Source organism: Astatotilapia calliptera, chromosome 4 (assembly GCF_964374335.1).
Source record: "Astatotilapia calliptera chromosome 4, fAstCal68.1, whole genome shotgun sequence".
NCBI classification, from domain to species: Eukaryota; Metazoa; Chordata; class Actinopteri; order Cichliformes; family Cichlidae; genus Astatotilapia; species Astatotilapia calliptera.
Window position 1 is genome coordinate 253580 of NC_137425.1, and position 23534 is coordinate 277113.

General features: G+C 44.4%; 2 protein-coding genes across 4 annotated transcripts; one reads left to right on the top strand and one right to left on the bottom strand.

Annotated features, from left to right (window-relative positions):
• The first annotated feature begins 955 nt into the window (after positions 1 to 955).
• syngr1a (synaptogyrin 1a) lies at positions 956 to 23169 on the top strand. Of its 3 annotated transcripts, XM_026163784.2 has the most exons (5): positions 956 to 1575; positions 4646 to 4883; positions 4978 to 5123; positions 16708 to 16849; positions 19553 to 23169. In XM_026163784.2, exons 1-4 carry the CDS (start codon positions 1474 to 1476, stop codon positions 16828 to 16830), a joined length of 609 nt encoding a protein of 202 aa, XP_026019569.2. In that variant the 5' UTR covers positions 956 to 1473; the 3' UTR covers positions 16831 to 16849; positions 19553 to 23169. The 3 variants fall into 3 exon arrangements, with proteins under 3 accessions (XP_026019569.2, XP_026019570.2, XP_080156115.1); XM_026163785.2 differs by lacking the exons at positions 16708 to 16849; positions 19553 to 23169 and adding an exon at positions 5349 to 5680 and having other exon boundaries at positions 976 to 1575; XM_080299989.1 differs by lacking the exons at positions 956 to 1575; positions 4646 to 4883; positions 4978 to 5123 and having other exon boundaries at positions 16841 to 17048.
• LOC113020100 (E3 SUMO-protein ligase ZBED1-like) lies at positions 7465 to 10043 on the bottom strand. Its single transcript, XM_026163782.2, has 2 exons — positions 8735 to 10043; positions 7465 to 8571 (listed from the first exon to the last, which is right to left on the bottom strand). The coding sequence occupies exons 1-2, from the start codon at positions 9799 to 9801 to the stop codon at positions 7896 to 7898; spliced, it is 1743 nt and encodes a 580-aa protein (XP_026019567.2). The 5' UTR covers positions 9802 to 10043; the 3' UTR covers positions 7465 to 7895.
• Positions 23170 to 23534: the final 365 nt, after the last annotated feature.

The window sequence follows — 23534 nt, forward strand, 5'->3', positions numbered from 1 at the left end:
CAAACAAACAGGAAATAAGAATGAGATGACACACGAAGCTCCCACTGATCTCACACACACACACACACACACACACACACTTGTTCTCCTCCGTTGTGAGGACACTCAGTCACCCTGAACTGAAACTTCACCCAGGCTTTCTTTGGTCAAGGTCAAGGTCAAGGTCTGACCTTGACCTTGTGCTGTCTTTGTGCTGTCTGACCAAGCCTAAAGCCTGTTTCAGGGGTTAACAGGGGTCACCGTGGTGAGCATGCTCACATCAAACAAGGCAACATCATCAGAGGAACAGCTGATACAGACCAAGGCAGAAAAAAGTTCTTGTGATGCTTACAGCCACTCTGACAGCGTCCCCCATCAGAGCGCTCAGACTTTAAAGTGGAACTCGCTGCAGTATGTCGCAGATCAGAGTGAATGAATGTGATTGGTTGAACAGATACTCAGGTGTGTGTTTGCAGCAGATCAGAACCATGGTCTGGATCAGCGCACTATCACATGGATGTTCAGTCTGAGCAGCTGGAGCTTCATTTCCTGCTTTCAGGAACAAGCTGCACATGAACGAATGAGAGGAAACTCTGAGTCTTTATTCTCTCAGCTGCAGCATCGCTGCTAGTTCAGGGTCAAAGAGTAAAGATCAAAACAATCATTAAATATAAAAAACTTGTAGCTGTTCAGGCCACAGCTCTGATTGAACTGAGGAGACCAGCTTCTGCAGGTTGAAATCAGATGTTTTTGTGGTTTTTGGGTTCTGTGAAGCTCCAGATGTTTCAGTGGGTGATGGTCTGGGGCTGGGCTGTACTCAGGTCAGGAATGGAGCTCAGTGAGGTGTTAGGGTTAGGAGCAGATGTTGCTCTGCAGATGTACTTTTAATTAATGAGGCCTTCACAGGGGTCACAGCTACCCCCCACCCCTCAACCACACCATCAGGGACAATCAAGCTGATGGTTGATCTCCAGACTGGACAATGAAGATGGGAGGTCTTCCTCAGAGCCGCCGCCATGATATCCCGGTCTGTGAGTTCATCACTGCAAACCTCTAATCACTGGGATTTACAAAGCTACTGGGAAGGAAGGAAGGAAGGAAAGAGGAGACAGACATGAGTAGTTTTCCACCCTGAGTTCTGCCTCACAGGCAGCTCCTCCTCTCAGGCAGAGTAACGCCTCCTTCACTATGGTTGGATAGCTGTGGCCGCTTCCTCTGATTGGTGCAGCAGTGGCCACCCTGTGAGTCGGTGCGGGGGGGGCTAAAGGCTGTTGTGCAGTGAGGGAGGATGAAGAGGATTACTACAGATTACAGAGTAGTTTATAACAGCAGAGAAGAAGAAGAGAGAGGCACACCCAAACCAACTGAGCCTACTGGCCTGACTGGGCCTGTCCTGATGCAGTGAACTGGAACCAGTCTGTTTGCGACTAACTGGACTTGGCTGGGTTCTGGAGGGTTGGGGTGGACTGCAGTGGTCTGAGGAAGAGGAAGTGGATGGATGGTTTCCAGGCGTACGGGGCGGGGAAGGCCGGCGGAGCGTTCGACCCTGCGACCTTCATCAGGCAGCCGCAGACTGTCGTTAGGATCCTGTGCTGGGTAAGTCCTGTGATGTCATAATTATGTCATAGATGGGTCTCTAAACAAACCAATCATTAGTGTTATGGACAAACCTGAGAGGTCTCACGGTGCCATCCAATCAGATCCAAGAAGCTGTGGTGTCATGTGACAGGCTCACCTGTTTTATCTTAGAGCGTTCAGGTGAGTTCACGTTCTCTCAGAGTCTCATCTGCTGAACGCACAGTCTCACATCCGCGCTGGTGCCTGGCCCCCTCCCTGAATGCCTTCCTCTCAAAACATGCCCCACATGTTCCCCAACACGTGTTTTAAGCTCCCTCCAGCAGGGGGATGAATGTCTGACAGGTTAGAGTAAATCCAGCAAAGTGAGGCAGAAAAAATTTAAATGGAGTCCCGAATTGTCCGAATTCTGAATGAAGTCTGAGGTTTGACAGAACCTCTTAGATCTGTCGTTCTGATCCAGTTCAGGTGAGTCTGGGTCCATCTGGTCTGCTGATGTCCATCCTCCTCTGATGTGCCTCTGACCTGAGAGATGATGGAAGTAAAACTTCAGGAGATCAGCATCTTCACAAATGTCTGCCTGTTCTGATGTTTAAGTGATCAGCCTTTGTGTTAATGTGTGACTGAGGGGCTCTGGTTCTGGTCGGTTCTCTCTCTGTTTGGGGTCAGCTGTCACTTTACTGGCTGCTGGGTCCTGAGAGTCCTTTGTGATTCAGTCATGAGATTGGTGTTAAAATTCCTGGGGCTCAACACAAGACTGCTCAAACAAAACCTCACTGTTTGACTCTGCAGCCACTCTGATTGGACAGCTCAGGAGAGAGACTGCCATGATTGGATAGAAACATGCAGTCCTCCACGCCTCCATAGCACAGGATGGAAGAGGTAATTGTGGAGCTGGGAGGTGTATGCTGCAGGGTAACAGCTGCTTGCTGGTTAAAGGTCACATGGAGCTCTGTTAGGTCCAGCTGTACATGATTGATTGTTTAAAAGCTGAAAACCTTCCTTTATTACAGATCTACAGACGCTATTCAAGGACCACAAATAAAACACTCTCCAAAACTGTGATTGTCTTTGTATAAATGTATTAAAGTGTGACAGGAGCCGTGTATCCACTCGAGCTGCGCTGTGTTGATAGCATTTTTAATGACTGCAGTGCTTTCTTTGAGGAAGTCATCAGACTGCATGTGATCATGCCCACTCTGCTTCCAGAATCCAGCCATGGCACAAAAACATCAAACCTTGATGCCAAGGACATACCGTCCTGTTGCTAAGTTAACTTTCATTTTACAACAGCAGTCGGGTCCCAGCTCAGGCGAGAAACAGGAACTGTTTCAGTCGGGCCTCAGAGCCATTCATAGCACCGAAACTGTTAACAGTGACCTGCTACTCACATAATAGTCAGGTTAAAATAGAAAGCTGATTCTGACTGATACCACGGATGATAAAGTGTTCTCAGCTCACCTCAAACACTGTCAAATCAAATCAAAGCAGCTCAACAAACATCAGCAAACACACAAACTGTGTGCGTGTAGTTTGTCCCACAGTGTGTTGCAGCTAACGTCCAGCTGCTTATTTGTCAGGGACAGAAAAGACAGAGAGCTACGTTCACTCAGAGATGGAGACAGATAAGAAAGGAGGAGAGGAAGCAGAGAGCTTAGAGTCACAGGAAGGATGCTCATTTAAAGCTCACATGGAAGTGTTGTTAAATCTGTACTTTAAACCTAAACTTTTACTTGAGTAAAAAAGTTGCTTCAGTACTTAAACTTTTACTGGAGTATTTTTTAACACAGGTTCAAAATACTCCAGCAGCTCGAGTAGAAGTACAGCAGCTCCAGCAATGGTGCTGCCGTACTTCTACTTAAATAAAGAATGTTCCTACTTTGCTATCTCTGATGAAAGCAAATTCACACCAAGGAGTCCTGCTCTCAAAAACTGACATAGATAACCCTGCTGGATCTAAAAAATAAGTGCTTAACATTTTTAAACCGTGATTAGTGCCATCTTGTGTTACAGCACAGTGTGACATCACTGGGTTGGTTGGTTGCTGCTAATAGATTTGGGTTTTTTTATGTTCCAGTTTTTTTTTTTTTTTCATTGTCTCACCAAACTCCTCCCACACCCGAGATTTTGCTTGGGAGAGACCCCAGTCCACAGAATCTTCACCTCCGTCTTCCAGTAAAGCTTTGACAGCATTCCAAGGCAGACTGAGGACATTGAGTCCAAATGGACCATGTTCAGCACATTGCTGGAGCTGCTGCACTGAGCTGCATCCACAAGGTGGTGGAGTCCATCATGCAGAAGGAGCTGTATGGAGCTCGGTTAGCCTGTGGGACTTCGAAAGCAGTCGATAGGTACCGACAGGCCTAGCAGAAAGCGGCTTGGGCAGTGGCCGACGCAAAAACTCCTGTGTGGGAGGAGTTCGGAGAGGCCATGGAAAAAGACATTCTGTGTGCCTCAAAGAATCCACCATTTCTCTCTTTGAGCCACTGATCTCCCATTGGCTGTTCCCGCTGAAACTCTGTCTGCCCCCTGCTGTCCTCTGTTGATGGCCTGGTAATGGTTCCGTGTCTGAGTTTGCTTTTTCATGTAATATGTAATTTCATGCATGTTTATAGGTTGTTGGGTTTATTTTTGAGAGAGAAGACAAATATGCTCAAAGTGCATTTATAAAAAAGAATATTAAGCAGATAAAGGTTCAAGATAAAAATGGCTGCTGTGTCTCTTTGGTCACTCAGGAGACCCAAAAGAAAGAAAGAGCCCCACACCCAGCCAGTAAACAGTGTTACTGCGGGTCACAGAAACAGAACGTTAACGTGATTGGTCAAAACTGTTGAGCGTGGCCTTGACATCTGACGTCAGCTCATGTTTCTTCCTCTGCGCCTTTCTAGACATCTCCTTATGTGGAGATGACACTCTCGTTACCATACCAAATCCTGTTCATGTGGATGTAGTGTTTTCAGAGGCAAAACGAACAAATTATGAGATATATAGCCTTAAATATAAAATTACATTCTAACAAGGTCAGTACACTTTGATCAGTAAAAGCTGTGTTTAAACTTGCTCATTAATAAACTTTACTTCCTCGCTCCAGCTCTTCTCCATCGTCATCCTCGGCTGCGTTGCTAACGAGGGCTATGTCAACAGGCCAGAGGAGGTGGAGCCGTATTGCATCTTCAACCGCAACCAGAACGCCTGCAACTATGGCATCACCATGGGAACATTGGGGTTCCTATGCAGCGCTGCTTTCCTAGCACTGGATGTTTACTTCCCCCAGATCAGCGGCGTGAAGGACAGGAAGAAGGCCGTCATGGCTGACATTGTAGTGTCAGGTGAGTGTCCATCTCCTGTGCTTTGTAGTCGGTGGGATTAGGCACGTGTGTTTTGTGCATTTTGTTAAATGTGGTTCCTCCGTGCTGTGTGCAGCTCTATGGGCCTTCATCTGGTTTGTGGGCTTCTGTTTTCTGGCCAATCAGTGGCAGGTCTCTAAAAAAGAGGACAATCCTCTGAACGAAGGAGCCGACGCAGCCAGAGCAACCATTGTTTTCTCCTTCTTTTCCATCTTCACCTGGGTAAGTATGTGAAGGCTTCCACTGCTGCCACCTGCTGGTCAGACTACTGCACAAACACGTTTATTTAGAAATATTTAAACCCTTGCACATGTATAAGATATGTTGTGTACATGTAACAAACAACTCATATGATTCTGTTTCCTTCTGTCTGTGTTGTCGTATGTGTGTTGTGTCCCATGTCATGTGATGTGCCTTATGTCATGTGATGTGACGTGTTGTATGTAGGGCGGTCTCACTCTGCTGTCTCTGGAGCGTCTGAAGAGAGTCTCCTTTGAGGAAGAATACAACAAACTGTTCAGCTCTCCTCTTGCCTGAAACTCAAACCTTACTTGACTTGTCTCTTTTAGCTAATCAGGGGCGAGCCTTCATGTGCTTTCTGTTTCCTCCTCATAGCTCAGTCTGAACTCTTATTCTAAGTGCCTTACTGTCGCTGCGGTAACTGAGTCATTCATGAACTATGTTGTGCGTTTTCTTTTTTCAGTGATGTCGTTGTGTGTGATGTGATATCACCATGTACTTTGGTGTATGAAGATCTAATAAAGTGACATTAAGATTAACATATTAAAAGTAGAAGCATGGTCCATGGAGAGACAATGGACTGCTCCCTGCTGCTGGCTGTCACCTGGTCGGGTTTATGTGCAACACTAAAGAACAAACTTACTGTACTAAGCAAAACTCTTGAGTCATTCTTAGGATAGCTAAGAATAGATGCGGTGATTTATTGAAACCTGTGCAAACGTATGTGGAATACAGTAAATGAGTTTGAATGATTCTAACGAGCTTGAAAGTGAATAGTTGGTGTGAGCAGCTTCATCCTTCAGCTCCATCTGAACGCTCTAAGCAACTCTCTCATCTCTACGAGGATCTTCAGAAATAGCTCTCCAGGCTTCCAGAAGGACATTCAAAGCTCCTGTTTGGATGTTTCTGCCTTTTGTCCTCTGTCAGGGTGATTCCACGCTGCTTCAGTAATGGAATCAGAATATCTTTATTGTCCTTATAACATGTGCAATGAACAGAACAATGGTAAATGGCCTGTATTTATATAGCGCTTTACTAGTCCCTAAGGACCCCAAAGCGCTTTACACATCCAGTCATCCACACATTCACACACTGGTGATGGCAGCTACATTGTAGCCACAGCCACCCTGGGGCGCACTGACAGAGGTGAGGCTGCCGGACACTGGCACCACCGGGCCCTCTGACCACCACCAGTTGGCAACAGGTGAAGTGTCTTGCCCAAGGACACAACGGCCGAGACTCTCCAAGCCGGGACTCGAACCGGCAACCTTCCGATTACAAGGCGAACTCCCAACTCTTGAGCCACGATCGCCCGATGAACAAGAATAAATATTAAAAAAAAGGAAAAAGAATACAGTCAGACAAATCACAGTTTGATATTTTTTCGATAGAAAAAAAAAGGTTCATGCCTTTTTAATTTCTCATTTATTAAAATTATAAATATATATTTTAACTCAAAAGTACAGTTTTTAAATTTAATGTTGCTGAAATAACAGAGTAATAAAAAAATAAATCTATCTGATGGAGAAATCACTCATCTTTGGAAAAGAGAGTTTATTACAGAGAAATGGCTCTTTCAAAATAAAAGCTATACTATACGCTTCTTCTGGGCAATATTCTCAGCAGCATATTAAACATATCAGGTCCCCATAAGGAGAATCATGTGCTAACGGCTGTCTAAATGACTCGGGTAAAGTTTGTAGCATGCTGCTTGTTGTTTTTGTCTTTGCACTAGGATGATGTCGGAGTAAATGTGCAGTCATATTCGTTGTGTTCCCACTAGTGCTATCAGCGTTAATCTGAAATGACGTTAACGCGACAACACGGCAAATCTCCGTTAACGAGCTACCGCGGATCGCCCCGTGCATGGGGGTTGGACGGCCAACACGTTAACGAGCTAACTGCACTAACGCACTAGTTCCCACCAATATAATTGAGCATTGCATGGCACATCCAACATACTGTTTTACTTTTGTCCATGACGCGCTTACCTTCAGGGTCATACGTCACATGAAAACCAAAATAATTCCAAACGCCAGATCTGAATGAGGGTGAGGGAGGTTCAATTTGCCATGTTGCAAGCAGAGCTTAACTTCTGTCTCGCTAGCTTGCCCTGCGCTCAGTGAATCTGCGTTCGACTACTCCGCCTAGGCTGCACTGTCGAGCGCAGATCCACTGAGCGCTCAACACAGACAGCATCGTCAGAAGGAAAGTTGATAAAATAAATTAAAAATTTTGTATTGTTCGATACATATGCGTACCGAACCGAAAGCACTGTATCGAACGGTTCAATATCGATACGAGTATTGTTGCACCCCTAATAAATATATATATATATTAGTGCTGTCAATAGATTAAAAAAAATTAACTAACTAATCTTACAATTTTCTGTTATTAATTGCGATTAATCTCAATTACTTTATTAATAGCCTGGCTCCAATTACATTTTTTTTATTCTTTATATTTTAAGATTGTAACAGACATTTATGCAACACAATGAAGTAAATGCAGAATAAACACAAAGAATGTATGCTGAAATTCAAAGAGAATTTTAATAGTTTTCATCAATCTTTAACACAGTGAAAACTTACAAAAAACCTTTAAGGCCATCAACAGTGACTGAACCCAGGCCTACAGGTTAAAGTGAATATCATAACAATAAAGGGTGCACAAAACTCAGTATTTAAAACACAAAAAGACACAGCTGAAAACCCAGAATGTTGAACATTTTTCACTTCAAAGGAGCAATCTGGATTAGTCCTTCTTTGCACTCAGCCAGTTACTGAGGCAGACTATTCTGTTTACATTGTCTGATGACAAAGAAGCACGCTTCTTTTGAATGATGTGACCTGAGAGTGAGAATAATCTCTCACAAGGCACTGTGGTTGCAGGGGTTGACAGGTACTTGCGTGCAATAGGTGCCAGCCTGGCATGTGCTCCTTCTCTCTTTAACCACCACTGTAGTGGACACTCTCCTATGTCAATTTTGGGCTCTGCTTTGTACAGATTCAGACAGCAGTCTATAGCATCTTCCTCTTCCTCTTTATCTGAATCAGGAGAACCCAGCAAGCAGATGGACATCTTGCTCTTCTTTGGTGAGGGTTCCTCTGTTGTCTGAGCAGATGGTTGGTGTGCATCCGTCTCTGACATCAGAAGGTCATGTACTGATGCCCACACCTCTCTTCTTTCATCTTTGGAAAGGCATTTAAGATCTTTAAACCTGGGATCAAGGGCAGTAGCGATCTTCAGCCATGTGAGATTGTTGCTGTCCCTCGGCTGAGCTAGGTCTGTGGTAAAAATCTTCTTAAACCTCAAAACGTAGACTGGGTCATCATCTGAGGGCTCCATAATCCTGAACAAATGACACAAGGCTGGCAACACCATGGAACAAGAGACATACCGCTCTCCTCCCAGCAGTTCGGTAACATATCTGCAATAGAAAGATCAAGTCTGTATTTTTCTATTAATCACACAGAGACAAACATAAAAACTACATATGAAAATACACAGAGAGGTGGAGGTGGAGAACATACTTGAAAACAAAGCTAGAATGCAAAGATAGACACACAATCATGAGAAACAAAATGATTTACCTGCAAGGTTCCAGTAGTTCCTCCAGCTTTTGCAGTCTGTCAAGCTCCTGGTCAGTCAACATAGTCACCTTGCTGTTTTGTTGAGTCAGGATGGTGGTCAGCCCAAATTTGTTTCTCTGGATCCGCTTGATCATCTCTAGGGTGGAGTTCCATCTTGTTGGAACGTCCTGAACAAGCGGTTCTGTTTGATGTCCATGTGCAGCTTGCTGTGCCTTTAATTCCTGAGCGTTTGCTGGACTATGCTTAAAATGTCCAACAATCTTGCGACATTTGGCCAGAGCCCTTTCAAATGCGCTGTCATTAAGAGAAACTGTGACCGTTCTTTGCAGAATGTGGGCCATGCAGGGCATGTGTTCAAATGGAAGTAGTCTGGCGGCTGCAACCATGTTACGAGCACTGTCGGTGCCAAGCGTGGTTACCTTGTCCTTGATTTTCCATTCGTTTGCAACATTCAGAAAATGGTCAGCACACGCCTCAGCATAGTGTCTCTCTTCAGTTTTACTCACTGTTAGTGCAAACGATTGCATAGTCCAGTCGTTATCAATAAAATGCGCCATGACCCCCAAGTAATTATCGTTGTTCACCGAAGTCCAGTGGTCTCCGGTGAGAGCGACATTCCTTACTTGCACAAGCTTGCTGGACTGCTGAGCCCTCTGGTCCCCATACAAAGTGTGCAGTCTCGACACAATGGTTCCTCTCGAGGGCAGATTGTAACACTCATCTCCTGATGCAGCACGAATGACTTCTCTCAGTCCATCATCTTCTACTATGCTAACTGGTCGGCAGTTTTTAGCTATCCAAACAACCAAGGAATTGGTTACCTTTTCTCTCACATTTTTTGTTATTCGTCCACAAGCACCATACTCCTGAAGCGTAGACTGGCGAGGTCCCGTAGAGGTGGATTCAGTTGGGTGTTTTGCTCTCAGGTGATACGCCAGTGATGAACTGCTTCTGTGGTACTTGAATTCAGCTTTGCAAATTGTGCATCTTACTCTCGTTTTGTCCAACAAGCCATCAGGCAACTTCTTAAAGAGAAACTTTCCACCCAAAAGTCCGCCCTCGTCCATGCTTGCGTGTGTTAGCTAGTGTTAGCTAGATAGTAGCATGGTGTCACTTCTTCTTCTTCTTCTAATCATTTCTGTCAGGCCAAACGCCAGCATAGCACACTGTTGCCCCCTCCTCCAGAGGTGCTCATGAATTTAAAGGTCTTAGATTACAGGAAATTAATAAAAAAACAAAATCAGCGTAAAATTTTTTTAATGCATTAAACATTTCGCGTTGATCTTAACAATTAACGCAATAATTTTGACAGCACTAATATATATATATATATATATATATATATATATATATATATATATATATATATATATATATATATATATATATATATAAACACCCAGCACGCCCCTGCGGGTGGTTTATCCTTCAGGCTCGGGTCCTCTACCAGAGGCCTGGGAGCTTGAGGGTCCTGCACAGTATCTTAGCTGTTCCCAGGACTGCGCTCTTCTGGACAGAGATCTCCGATGTTGTTCCCGGGATCTGCTGGAGCCACTCGCCTAGCTTGGGAGTCACCGCACCTAGTGCTCCGATTACCACGGGGACCACCGTTACCTTCACCCTCCACATCCTCTCGAGCTCTTCTCTGAGCCCTTGGTATTTCTCCAGCTTCTCGTGTTCCTTCTTCCTGATATTGCTGTCATTTGAACCGCTACATCGATCACTACGGCCGTCTTCTTCTGTTTGTCTACCACCACTATGTCCGGTTGGTTAGCCACCACCATTTTGTCGGTCTGTATCTGGAAGTCCCACAGGATCTTAGCTCGGTCATTCTCCACCACCCTTGGGGGCATCTCCCATTTTGACCTCGGGACTTCCAGGTTATACTCGGCACAGATGTTCCTGTACACTATGCCGGCCACTTGGTTATGGCGTTCCATGTATGCCTTGCCTGCTAGCATCTTGCACCCTGCTGTTATGTGCTGGATTGTCTCTGGGGCATCTTTACACAGCCTGCACCTGGGGTCTTGGTGTGATAGACCCCAGCCTCTATGGATCTTGTGCTCCTCTGTAATATTCTAGATATTTATAATTGAGTTATTTGTATATTTGAGCTATTTCTTTTAATTTTTAAACTTTGTAATATATTGCAGTATTTAGTTCAGTCTGTTACTTGTATTGTCTTGGAGCAACTGTAACCACATAATTCCCTTGTCCAGCCACTGGTAGGATTCTGGATGTCAGCCACCTGCCGGTGGTACATTCCGTGCAGTGGGCTGTCCTTCCATGATGGCCCCTCCTATTACCCCTTGCTTCTTTTCTTTCTCCTGTTTCTTTCTTCGGTATTCACTGAACAGATGGTCAGTTGTGGCCATCTTCCTGATGTACTCATGGAGTATAGTTGGATAGTATCGAAGAGAGGAAAGGGCAATCAGAAATGAGCGGACATGGAGGATACCTACAAGTACCTGAGAATCCCACAGGCAAACGGGCAATCACTGCCTGCAGAGGGTCAGGCAAGTCCTGAAGAGTCAGCTGAACGGTAACAACAAGATCTGGGCAATCAACACCTATTCCCTGCCACTGATCCTGCTGGGATATTAAGCTGGCCAAAGGAGGAAATGGAAGCCACTGACATCAAGACCAGGAAGCTCCTGACCACGCATGGAGGGTTTCACCCCAAGTCCAGCAGCCTGAGGCTGTACGCTAAGCAGAAGGAAGGAGGCCGGGGACTGGTGAGTGTCAGCACCACGGTCCAGGATGACACAACAAACATCCATAAGTACATCAGGAAGATGGCCCCAACCAATTGTGTGCTCAGTGAATACCTCAGGCAGCAGAAACCCAAGAAAGAGGAGGAGCCATCGTGGAAGGACAGGCCACTATATGGCATGTACCAGACAGAAGACAGATAGAGGACCTCCAGAAATCCTACCAGTGGCTGGACAAAGCTGGACTGAAAGACAGCACAGAGGCACTAATTATGGCAGCACGGGAAGCAGCTCTGAGCACAAGATCCATAGAGGCTATCACACCAGGCAAGACCCCAGGTGCAGGCTGTGTAAAGATGCCCCAGAGACAATCCAGCACATAACAGCAGGGTGCAAGATGCTAGCAGGCAGGGCATACATGGAACGCCATAACCAAGTGGCCGGCATAGTGTACAGGAACATCTGTGCCGAGTATAACCTGGAAGTCCCGAGGTCAAAATGGGAGATGCCCCCAAGGGTGGTGGAGAATGACGAGCTAATATCCTGTGGGACTTCGAGATACAGACAGACAAAATGGTGGTGGCTAACCAACCGGACATAGTGGTGGTAGACAAACATCAGAAGACGGCTGTAGTGATCGATGTAGCGGTTCCGAATGACAGCAACATCAGAAAGAAGGAACACGAGAAGCAGGAGAAATACCAAGGGCTCAGAGAAGAGCTGGACGAGATGTGGAGGGAGAAGGTAACAGTGGAACATGCTTTATCCAAAGCTCACTCTCTGTGCATTCACTCGCTAATTTACATTCACAGTATTCACTCTCTGCCTCTTTTGAGTTTTACTAGCTTAGCTTAGCTCATAGCGAAGTCGCTAGCAGCATGGCCTATTCACCTGTCCCTCCTGAACTTTCCTGCTCATTGTGTCAGATGTTTAGTTACTCCTCTGCCTCCTTTAGCAGTAAGGATACTTGTAACAAATGTAGCATATTTGCAGCTCTGGAGGCTAAGATCACTGAATTGGAGACTCGGCTTTGCACCCTTGATACACCTGTAGCTAGCCAGGCCCCTGCAGGCGGTGCACCCAAAGACAGCGTAGGTCCTGCTAGCTGTTCCTCGGCAGACCCCAAGCAGCTGGGGAAAGAGGGCGGCTGGGTGACGGTGAGGAAGAAGCATAGTCTTAAACAGAAGCTCCAGGTACACCACCAACCTGTTCATGTATGTAGCAGTTTTTCCCCACTTGGTGACACACCCACCGGGGGTCAAACTCTGGTAATTGGCGATTCTGTTCTCAGACATGTGAAGCTAGAGACACCGGCAACCATAGTCAATTGTCTTCCAGGGGCCAGAGCAGGTGACATTGGCGGAAATGTAAAACTGCTGGCTAAGGGTAAACGTAAATTCAGTAAAATCATAATTCACGTCGGCCGATTGACGGAACACCTGGTTATGTCAATTGGAGGTCACTAAAATCAATATTGAATCCATGTGTAACTTTGCCAAAACAATGTCGGACTCTGTAGTTTTCCCTGGTCCCCTCCCCAATCAGACCAGGAGTGACATGTTTAGCCGCATGTTCTCCTTAATGTAAGGAGCTTGGAAAGAAAAGCGTCTGGACTTCTTTGAGTTGCTTGAAGATGTTTCACCTCTCATCCGAGAAGCTTCTTCAGTTCTAAGGTCAAATGGTGGAGAGTCCCAGATTTAAACACAGTGGGAGTTTCCCCCCAAAGAGGAACAATGGACCCCCCTGATGATCCTCTACCTAATCACATGATCCAAGGTGTGAAAACGGGTGTGGGTCACAATCAGCCAGGGTTTCGGGTGGACTCATCCTGAAACCTGGCCCCACTCTATTATGTGATTTCCTGAGGTCAGATGGCCCAGGATGTGAGTGGGCATTAAGGCGTCTGGGGAGGTCTGGGCATTCCTTGCTGCACTGTACAGCATACACCACATTGTTAAGTTTGTGTTTAGGAGTTTTGTGTTTGGGATGAAACAGTTTCTGTCTGAGTGTGTTGCTGGGTCTGAAATCTGGGTCTGATTTCCTTTATATGTAAAAGAAACACTTAAAACATGTGGTTATCCTAATTGGGCATTTATAAAGTCAGCAAAGAGGCACAGAAAAGAAGACCAGACACCAGCGAGGGAGGATAAGAAGGACAGACGCAACAACACTGTCATCCCCTATGTAGCCGGTGTATCAGAGAAACTCAGGAGAGTTTTCTCCAAGCACGACATCCCAGTGTATTTCAGACCCAGCAACACACTCAGACAAAAACTGGCTCACCCGAAAGACAAAACTCCTAAACACAAACTTAACAATGTGGTGTATGCTGTACAGTGCAGCGAGGAATGCCCAGACCTCTACATTGGAGAGACCAAACAGACACTTCACAAGTGCATGGCACAACACAGAAGAGCCACCTCCACAGGACAAGACTTTGAACAGAGGCGGGGCTTACGACACCAACTGTCTGCCATCTATAATCCAGTTTTGAGATCCTTCCCAGACGCCTTAACGCCTACTCACATCCTGGGCCTTCTGACCTCAGGAAATCACATGATAGGGTGGGGCCAGGTTTCACAATGAGCTCACCCGAAACCCTGGCTGAATGTGACCCACACCCGTTTTTACACCTTGGCTCATGTGATTAGAGGATCATCAGGGGGTCCTTTGTCCCTCTTTGGGGGGAAACTCCCACTGGGTTTAAATCTGGCACTCTCCACCATTTGACCTTAGAACTGAAGAAGCTTCTCGGATGAGAGGTGAAACGTTTTCAAGCAACTCAAAGAAGTCCAGACGCTTTTCTTTCCAAGCTCCTGTCATGGCTCGTAGGATGAGCTGTGTGGAATTGTTAAAGTACCCAAAATGCAGGCACTTCTGATGTGGGGAAGCTTTATTAAAGGAGGTGGAAAGTATACAAGGCAAGGGTGGCGAAAAACAGAACTGGGTAAACCTAAACTGGGAAAACTAAAGAGCAAACCATGAAATGATAACCAAACGTGGAAAAGGACAGAGAGATGCAGACAGACGCAGGGAAACCACTAAGGATGACGGAGGAGATTAACGCAGACGAGCCAGCAACAGGCAGGAGAACACACAGGGCTTAAATACACGCAGCAGTAATCAAGGGATGGGAGACAGGACAGGAACACACCTCGGAGAAATCACAGCTGACATGGCAAGGGAACTGTAAACTGAACACACTCACATAAGACAAGGACCTTCAGAATAAAACAGGAAACTTACAGACACAGAGGACCAGACAAGACACTGAACTTAACAGACAGACTCACGAGCAGACACAGTGACACCATGGACAGACAGAGGGAACATAGGCAGACATAAAACAAAACTCTTAACACATAGCAAACCTAAACAAGACATAACAGAATAAACAAGAACATAAAATAATATAAAGAAACACAAAACACTCAGTCCCCAGACTCAGGACCATGACAGCTACTTAGACTACGATGGCCTGGATGACTGAGAACCTTCACAGACATGTTCTCCTTAAATTGCTGGCTGTCTGAGTGGTGTCCCAGAAATGATGTGGGCTTCATAGATAATTGGCAAACCTGGAGGAAACCTGGTCTTGTTAGGAGAGATGGCATCCATCCCACTTTGGATGGAGCAGCTCTCATTTCTAGAAATATGGACAAATTTATTTAACCCCCCAAAATATGACTATCCAGAGTTGGGACCAGGAAGCAGAGTTGCAGTCTTACACGCCTCTCTGCAGCTTCTCTCCTCCTGCTATCCCCCCCCCCCAAAAAAACCCATCTCCATAGAGACTGTGTCAGCTCCCAAACAGACAAAGTAACTAAAAACCAGCAACAAACAACTTAAACATAAACAATCACAAAGAAAGAACAATACAGTATCCACATCTGAACCAAAGAGTAAAACAGTGAAATGTGGATTATTAAATATTAGGTCTCTCTCCTCCAAGTCTCTGTTAGTACATGACTTAATAATTGATCAACAAATCGATTTACTCTGCCTTACAGAAACCTGCTTGCAGCAGGATGATTATGTTAGTTTAAATGAATCAACACCCCCGAGTCATTCTAACTACCAGAAACCTCGAAGCACAGGCCGAGGGGGAGGTGTGGCAGCAATTTTTCACACCAGCCTATTAACCCTTTAGAGCCGGTCGGAGTGAACACGCTCTGTTTTGCGTAACTATTTTAAAATCCCGGTAGCAGTGCAACCACGTAAGCTAGCGCAATAATTTTTTTTGCATATAAAACCGGAGGAGTTGTACTTACATCTTATGCCATCAGCTTGTCCTCGGTCACAGTTTCCTTCCACATATAGCTTTGCAAAAACTGCATAAAAAGCACTTGCAGCAACAAAAACATAATATTCCAGAAACACGCTTTGCCGATCCGATCAGCTGTTTGTAACACTTCCTACGTCCATCAGCGTGAACTATCGCATGTCCGGCATGACCTGCCCGAAACCGGAAGTGACGTCATTTTGAGGAAATGTAGTTTTTTTTTACCATCGTGGCCTTATGAGCCTATACTTGTGTTTTTAAAAGTTATGTTTGACTTTATGACTTTCTGTGTCGTTTCTGGGATGCTTAGGACTCATATTGCACTGGTGGAAATATTTTATTTTGATGCATATGCTGTTATTTTGCAAATTTGCACTATAATATATTTTTTCGTTTTTCCTGCAGTATATGAAAATTGGTGTATCTCAAAAATAAAACTATGAAGACACTTAAAATAAATTTCCTTTGGTGGGAAACTAGTTTGTGCAACTTTTTTGTATTTACAGTTTTGAGGGATAAGCCTCTTAAATTTCTCTAACTAGAAATATATGTTAAAAAAACAAAAACGATTTTAAATTTTTTTGTAGTTTATTGCACTTTTTTGCAACTTATGTAATTACTATGCACTTAATGCAGACATATTATTAAAATGTGGGCTATAATGGTTGTATTGATGTATAGCAACTTGAAATGCTCCAAAAAATGGCTCCACAGCATGTAAAAATATAATATAAGCTCTGGCGGACTTGGTTCTATGGTAGGTCTTAAAGGGTTAATCAACCAAATACCCAGACAGACTTTTAATTCATTTGAAAGCCTGATGCTTAGCCTCGTCCACCCCAGCTGTAAAACTCAGAAACCAGTCTTACTTGTTATCATCTATCGTCCACCTGGGCCTTACACAGAGATTTCTCTTAATTTTTATCTGATTATTGTGGTTGCTTTTAACAACCCCTAACATGCATGCTGTGTGTCTGCAGGTGCTGCAGAGCCTGCTTGCCATCCACAGGTTCAAATTGGGAGCCGACACCGTCATGTTCAACCAAGACTACGTGGATCCTAATCCACACGAACCCATGGAGGCCGCACCCAGGACTGAATAAATCCCTTCAGATGTGCTGGGTAGTTTTTGTTCGATGGATTTTTGTTCTTATGGTGCATTCAGGGACTCAACATAGGCACTTTCATTGAAAATGAGTTCCTCTGAATCAGCAGCCAATCACAGTCCAGAACATGAACAGAAACAACATGGCCAGAAATGATCTAAATCCTCCACTTCCTGCTGAAAAATCACTACCATTGTTGTACAAGCAGCTTCATGGTAAAAGGCTGATCACAGTTACTACACTTTTCAGAGACTTTTCTGCCCATTTTTAGCTTCAACCTCCTAAGACCCGAACTCTTCCACGGCATGCATTTTTAATTTCTCTTTGATATTTGGGCATATTGGGGCCCGATGAATGTAAAAACAAAGAATTACCAGATTTTTTTTTTACCTTATTTTTGTTTTTAAGAAAAATAAGAGCCGCATACGAGGATATTCGTTTAAAATTTTGATAGAACAGTAGCAGTATAATGTCCTCGTAAGTGAATATCAGGCCCTTGTAGAGCAAAATTGAGTAGTTTGGTCTAAATAACCCAAAATGTGATGTCCACATATGTGGACACAGGTCCTAGGAGGTTAAAACAGTCACAGCACCCCATGCTGCTGCACCAAGCTAAGCACTAGTGATGTGTTGGTTGCGAACGAAATGGATCTTAGAGCCGACCCTTTGAAGTGAACGACGCGAGCCGGCTCCTTATTGGGAGCCGTGTTTTTTTTCTTTCTCTCACCCTCCCTCTCTCTGTCGCATTTTTTCCCGCTTCACTCCGCACGCGAGCCTTGTGCTTTGCGCTGAGCGGAGGGGGGAGGGCCGGTAGTTACACTCGCAGTAGCACAGGAACAGAGCGGGAGGGAGAGAGAGAGAAAGAGAGCAGGGACAACAACGTCACATTAGAAAGGTATAGTAATCATCCACAACTATTTTCAGTTGCGGATGATAAAGGATTCAGAAAGTTTATTCATGCACTGAATCCTATGTATACAGTTCCAAGCAGGAAAACATTCTCCCAAAAATCATGCCAGGCCTGTATGACAGAGAATGTGCATCTTCTTTTTGTTTTGCACATTTTAATTTATATTTTACTGTGTTGTGGTTTGCAGTGTTTTGTGTTGTTTCACTCTAAATTTGTTTAAAAGAAAAAGCTGAAAATTTAAATAGTTAAAAGTTGAAATCTAAATAGTTGCTTTTTGTATTTTATAATTGTTTTATTGCATTTTATGTGGCGTGAATAAATAAAAATAGATTTACGGTGGCCCCTAGAGACAAAGCACGTACAAACACCAAAACACGTACAATCGCTTTCAAGCCCCGCTGCAGGTACATCCACCGTGGGTTCCAGCGAAACCTCAATACCAATGACACTAACTCAATAGTGTCCATCTGGTCCAAAACTTGTCATCCTCCCTGCAAAACCGATCGGGGTGTTGTCCACAACATGCTGGTCCACCTTGTTAGGGCAGCTAAGCCTACTGTCACACATGGTAATTCCAGCATCAACTGCAGTCTATTAATCATCCACTCTCTTACTGGTAAGGGGCATCTCGTCCAGGATCTCCTCTCGGACCGTAAGTTGGATTTTTCTTTTGCCTGACTGAAACGAGGCAACAGCCTAATGATTTTGTTTCACTTAATTACTCCACTCCATCTGAGTTTGTTTATATCTAATACCTCGCAACTCCGGGAAGGGCAGCGGCCTCGCGATAATTCACCGCAAGCGCTGGAAAGTTCTCACCTGTCTCTGCCCCTGTCCATGAAGCCAGATAACACACACCAATGAGTTAAACTGCAGGAATGTCTTAAAGACATAAAGACCTGGATGGCCGCTAACTTTCTGCTTCTTAATTCAGATCAAACTGAGGTTATTGTACTCGGCCCTGAAAATCTTAGAAATATGGTATCTAAGCAGATTCTTACTCTGGATGGCATTACCTTGGCCTCCAGTAACACTGTGAGGAACCTTGGAGTCATTTTTGACCAGGACATGTCCTTCAACGCACATATTAAACACATATGTAAGACTGCGTTCTTCCATTTGTGCAACATCTCTAAAATTAGAAATATCCTGTCTCAGAGTGACGCTGAAAAACTAGTTCATGCATTTATTACTTCCAGGCTGGACGACTGTAATTCATTATTATCAGGAAGTCCTAAAAACTCGCTGAAAAGCCTTCAGCTGATCCAAAATGCTGCAGCAAGAGTCCTGACAGGGACTAGAAAGAGAGAGCAGATTTCTCCTGTTTTGGCTTCCTGTTAAATCCAGAATTCAAAATCCTGCTCCTCACATACAAGGTCTTAAATAATCAGGCCCCATCTTATCTTAATGACCTTGTAGTACCATATCACCCTATTAGAGCACTTCGCTCTCGCTCTGCAGGCCTACTTGTTGTTCCTAGAGTATTTAAAAGTAGAATGGGAGGCAGAGCCTTCAGTTTTCAGGCCCCTCTTCTGTGGAACCAGCTTCCAGTTTGGATTCAGGAGACAGACACTATCTCTACTTTCAAGATTAGGCTTCAAACTTTCCTTTTTGCTAAAGCATATAGTTAGGGCTGGACCAGGTGACCCTGAATCCTCCCTTAGTTATGCTGCAATAGGCGTAGGCTGCCGGGGATTCCCATGATGCACTGGGTGTTTCCTTTCCAGTCACCTTTCTCACTCACTATGTGTTAATAGACCTCTCTGCATTGAATCATATCTGTTATTAACCTCTGTCTCTCTTCCACAGCATGTCTTTATCCTGTCTTCCTTCTCTCACACCAACCGGTCGCAGCAGATGGCCCCGCCCCTCCCTGAGCCTGGTTCTGCCGGAGGTTTCTTCCTGTTAAAAGGGAGTTTTTCCTTCCCACTGTCGCCAAAGTGCTTGCTCATAGGGGGTCATATGATTGTTGGGTTTTTCTCTGTATCTATGAAGCGCCTTGAGGCGACTTTTGTTGTGATTTGGCGCTATATAAATAAAATTGAATTGAATTGAATTGTATTCTAAGGTACCACAAACACAGCTGACAGGCACCTTCAGACAGCCTACTTTAACCCCCCGAGTATAAACTCTAGATGAACATCTAGAATTTATACTCGGGGGGGCAAAGAAAGTGATTAAACGTGTATATTTTTTGTTTTCCTGGCCCTGAGCAGTCTGATAATTCAGGTTAAGTTTAAAATGTATTGAGAGGTACTGAAGTGCAGCGATGCAGCATTTTCACACAGCAAAGTCAATGTGTTGAGAGTTGTCCCACCTGTTTCCACCTGCCGGGTGCTGCCGGGCAGACAGAGGATGGACGCCTGATGGAGCTCTGTGACTCAGAGTCGGAGTCATCGCTGCGTCTGAGCTGACTGTGAGACGAACGTCTCTGACACTGTTGTACCTTCCATCGCTGCAGACCACGCCGGAGTGTTTATCCTGGATTCTGCTCCTGGCTCTGCCTTCCTGTCATCACCTGCTCTGACGTGACTGCGGTGAAAATTACACCTGCTGCTATTTTTAGCAGCACTGCTTCTGAAACACGCTGCGGTGCGTCTGGTGGGATCACAAGCACCGACCTGAGTCAGCGGCTATAATTACTGACACCCCACACACATACATCCACGCTCCTGTCATTGTATAGAGCTTTAAATTATCATGTCACATGTGACCTCTGACCTCTTCATCAAGGTCAGATAAGGTCAAACTTTCATGAAATGTCTTTTATCTTTGAAGCTGCTTAAAATTTGCTGTCTGTGTTTTTCATGACTGAGCAGCTGAGGTGTTGTGTCGTGGACCCAAAAGCAGACACGGCAGAGAAAACAAAGTATAAAAAAAGCGAGCCGTTTATTAAGGCTGATGTCAAACAGACAACAAGGCGAGCTGGGGAAAAACTAAACTAAAACCTAAACTGGGATAAACTAAAACTAACTATGACATGGTACATGAACAGGAATCAGAACATGTGCATGCAAAAACTGTGATAAGAAACATGAACCTGAAGCACAGCATGAACGTAATCATGATGACCTGATACAAACAGTCGACCCGACCCCGAACAGAGGGAGACAGAGGACTTAAAAACACAGAAGAGTAATGAGAGAAGTGGAAACACCTGGGAAACACAGTCGACACAAATGAACATGAACGCCACAGGGGAAGCAAAAATAAACACACTGAACACGGAAACACTGGACCCTTCAAAATAAAAAAGGAAACGTAATGGGACGTAGACATGACAACACACAGACATGAAACACATGACAGACTGGGGAGACACGCGAGAGACACGTAGATAAAGCAGACGAAAGCACGGACATAACTAAAGGTGAAACACAGAGGACAGGAAAAGAAACCAGGAGATGGACCAGCTCACAATAATAACACTAGAACATTCTCTCAGTATAAAAATGCTGGGTCACAGGCAATGTTCCCTCTAATGTTTCATGTGTCTGAGCGAACGCACAAACTCCCTGAGCGGACACTTGGACCACTGTGAGCGACAGCAGGCGTGGTCATTGTGGTCACGCCAGCATCGAATCCATCCAAGTTACATGGTTATTAAAATAATCAAATTACAGCATTTACATTTATGTTAGACGACTTTTAATTAACTGCTTTAGCCCACTTACAATGACAATTTCTTTAAAAAATTGTTAATGACCTGTGCAGCATGTTAACACTATTGGAAGTAAAAATAACTTGAACTTCAATTTTGAAAACACAACTTTCTTTCTTTTATAAAGCTCTGACTTGTATTATGAGTCTGTGGTCTGGGAGAGAGTCTGTAACTCTGTCTGCAAAATACAGGATATAATGACCAATGTTGGGCAATTAATTATATAGTTACTTCTTAAAAAAAGTAACTGAGTTATACAAACAACTAAGTTTTTTGCAGCTGTTTACCTAAAAATGCAGCCAAGGCGTTTTCCTTATAAAAATATATATAAATATAAACAACGACAGTATTCAGGAAGAAAACCAAACATTGCAGATATTTTTATCATAACTCTGGTTTTACGTGTCCGATCAACACAATTTAAAAACTGGTACAGGGAGTGCAGAATTATTAGGCAAATGAGTATTTTGTCCACATCATCCTCTTCATGCATGTTGTCTCACTCCAAGCTGTTTAGGCTCGAAAGCCTACTACCAATGAAGCATATTAGGTGATGTGCATCTCTGTAATGAGAAGGGGTGTGGTCTAATGACATCAACACCCTATATCAGGTGTGCATAATTATTAGGCAACGTCCTTTCCTTTGGCAAAATGGGTCAAAAGAAGGACTTGACAGGCTCAGAAAAGTCAAAAATAGTGAGATATCTTGCAGAGGGATGCAGCAGTCTCAAAATTGCAAAGCTTCTGAAGCGTGATCATCGAACAATCAAGCGTTTCATTCAAAATAGTCAACAGGGTCGCAAGAAGCGTGTGGAAAAACCAAGGCGCAAAATAACTGCCCATGAACTGAGAAAAGTCAAGCGTGCAGCTGCCAAGATGCCACTTGCCACCAGTTTGGCCATATTTCAGAGCTGCAACATCACTGGAGTGCCCAAAAGCACAAGGTGTGCAATACTCAGAGACATGGCCAAGGTAAGAAAGGCTGAAAGACGACCACCACTGAACAAGACACACAAGCTGAAACGTCAAGACTGGGCCAAGAAATATCTCAAGACTGGTTTTTCTAAGGTTTTATGGACTGATGAAATGAGAGTGAGTCTTGATGGGCCAGATGGATGGGCCCGTGGCTGGATTGGTAAAGGGCAGAGAGCTCCAGTCCCACTCAGACGCCAGCAAGGTGGAGGTGGAGTACTGGTTTGGGCTGGTATCATCAAAGATGAGCTTGTGGGACCTTTTCGGGTTGAGGATGGAGTCAAGCTCAACTCCCAGTCCTACTGCCAGTTTCTGGAAGACACCTTCTTCAAGCAGTGGTACAGGAAGAAGTCTGCATCCTTCAAGAAAAACATGATTTTCATGCAGGACAATGCTCCATCACACGCGTCCAAGTACTCCACAGCGTGGCTGGCAAGAAAGGGTATAAAAGAAGAAAAACTAATGACATGGCCTCCTTGTTCACCTGATCTGAACCCCATTGAGAACCTGTGGTCCATCATCAAATGTGAGATTTACAAGGAGGGAAAACAGTACACCTCTCTGAACAGTGTCTGGGAGGCTGTGGTTGCTGCTGCACGCAATGTTGATGGTGAACAGATCAAAACACTGACAGAATCCATGGATGGCAGGCTTTTGAGTGTCCTTGCAAAGAAAGGTGGCTATATTGGTCGCTGATTTGTTTTTGTTTTGTTTTTGAATGTCAGAAATGTATATTTGTGAATGTGGAGATGTTATATTGGTGTCACTGGTAAAAATAAATCATTGAAATGGGTATATATTTGTTTTTTGTTAAGTTGCCTAATAATTATGCACAGCAATAGTCACCTGCACACACAGATATCCCCCTAAAATAGCTAAAACTAAAAACAAACTAAAAACTACTTCCAAAAACATTCAGCTTTGATATTAATGAGTTTTTTGGGTTCATTGAGAACATGGTTGTTGTTCAATAATAACATTATTCCTCAAAAATACAACTTGCCTAATAATTCTGCACTCCCTGTATAAAGTCCACACTTTGTCTGTCAGTTGTTCCGTCTGTCCTGCAGATTTTCTGTATGCAGAGACCGCGCCAGCAGTGCGCAATTGCACATGTGCGCAGCTTAGAGGGAACATTGGTCACAGGCCCAGCCCCCT

Coding starts and splice junctions, on each gene's coding strand:
- LOC113020100 (XM_026163782.2), bottom strand. CDS start 9,801: ATGGACGAGGGCGGACTTTTGGGTGGAAAGTTTCTCTTTAAGAAGTTG. Junction 8,572..8,734: donor GAACTACTGGAACCTTGCAG/GTAAATCATTTT, acceptor TTTCTATTGCAG/ATATGTTACCGAACTGCTGG.
- syngr1a (XM_080299989.1), top strand. CDS start 22,056: ATGGGTCAAAAGAAGGACTTGACAGGCTCAGAAAAGTCAAAAATAGTG.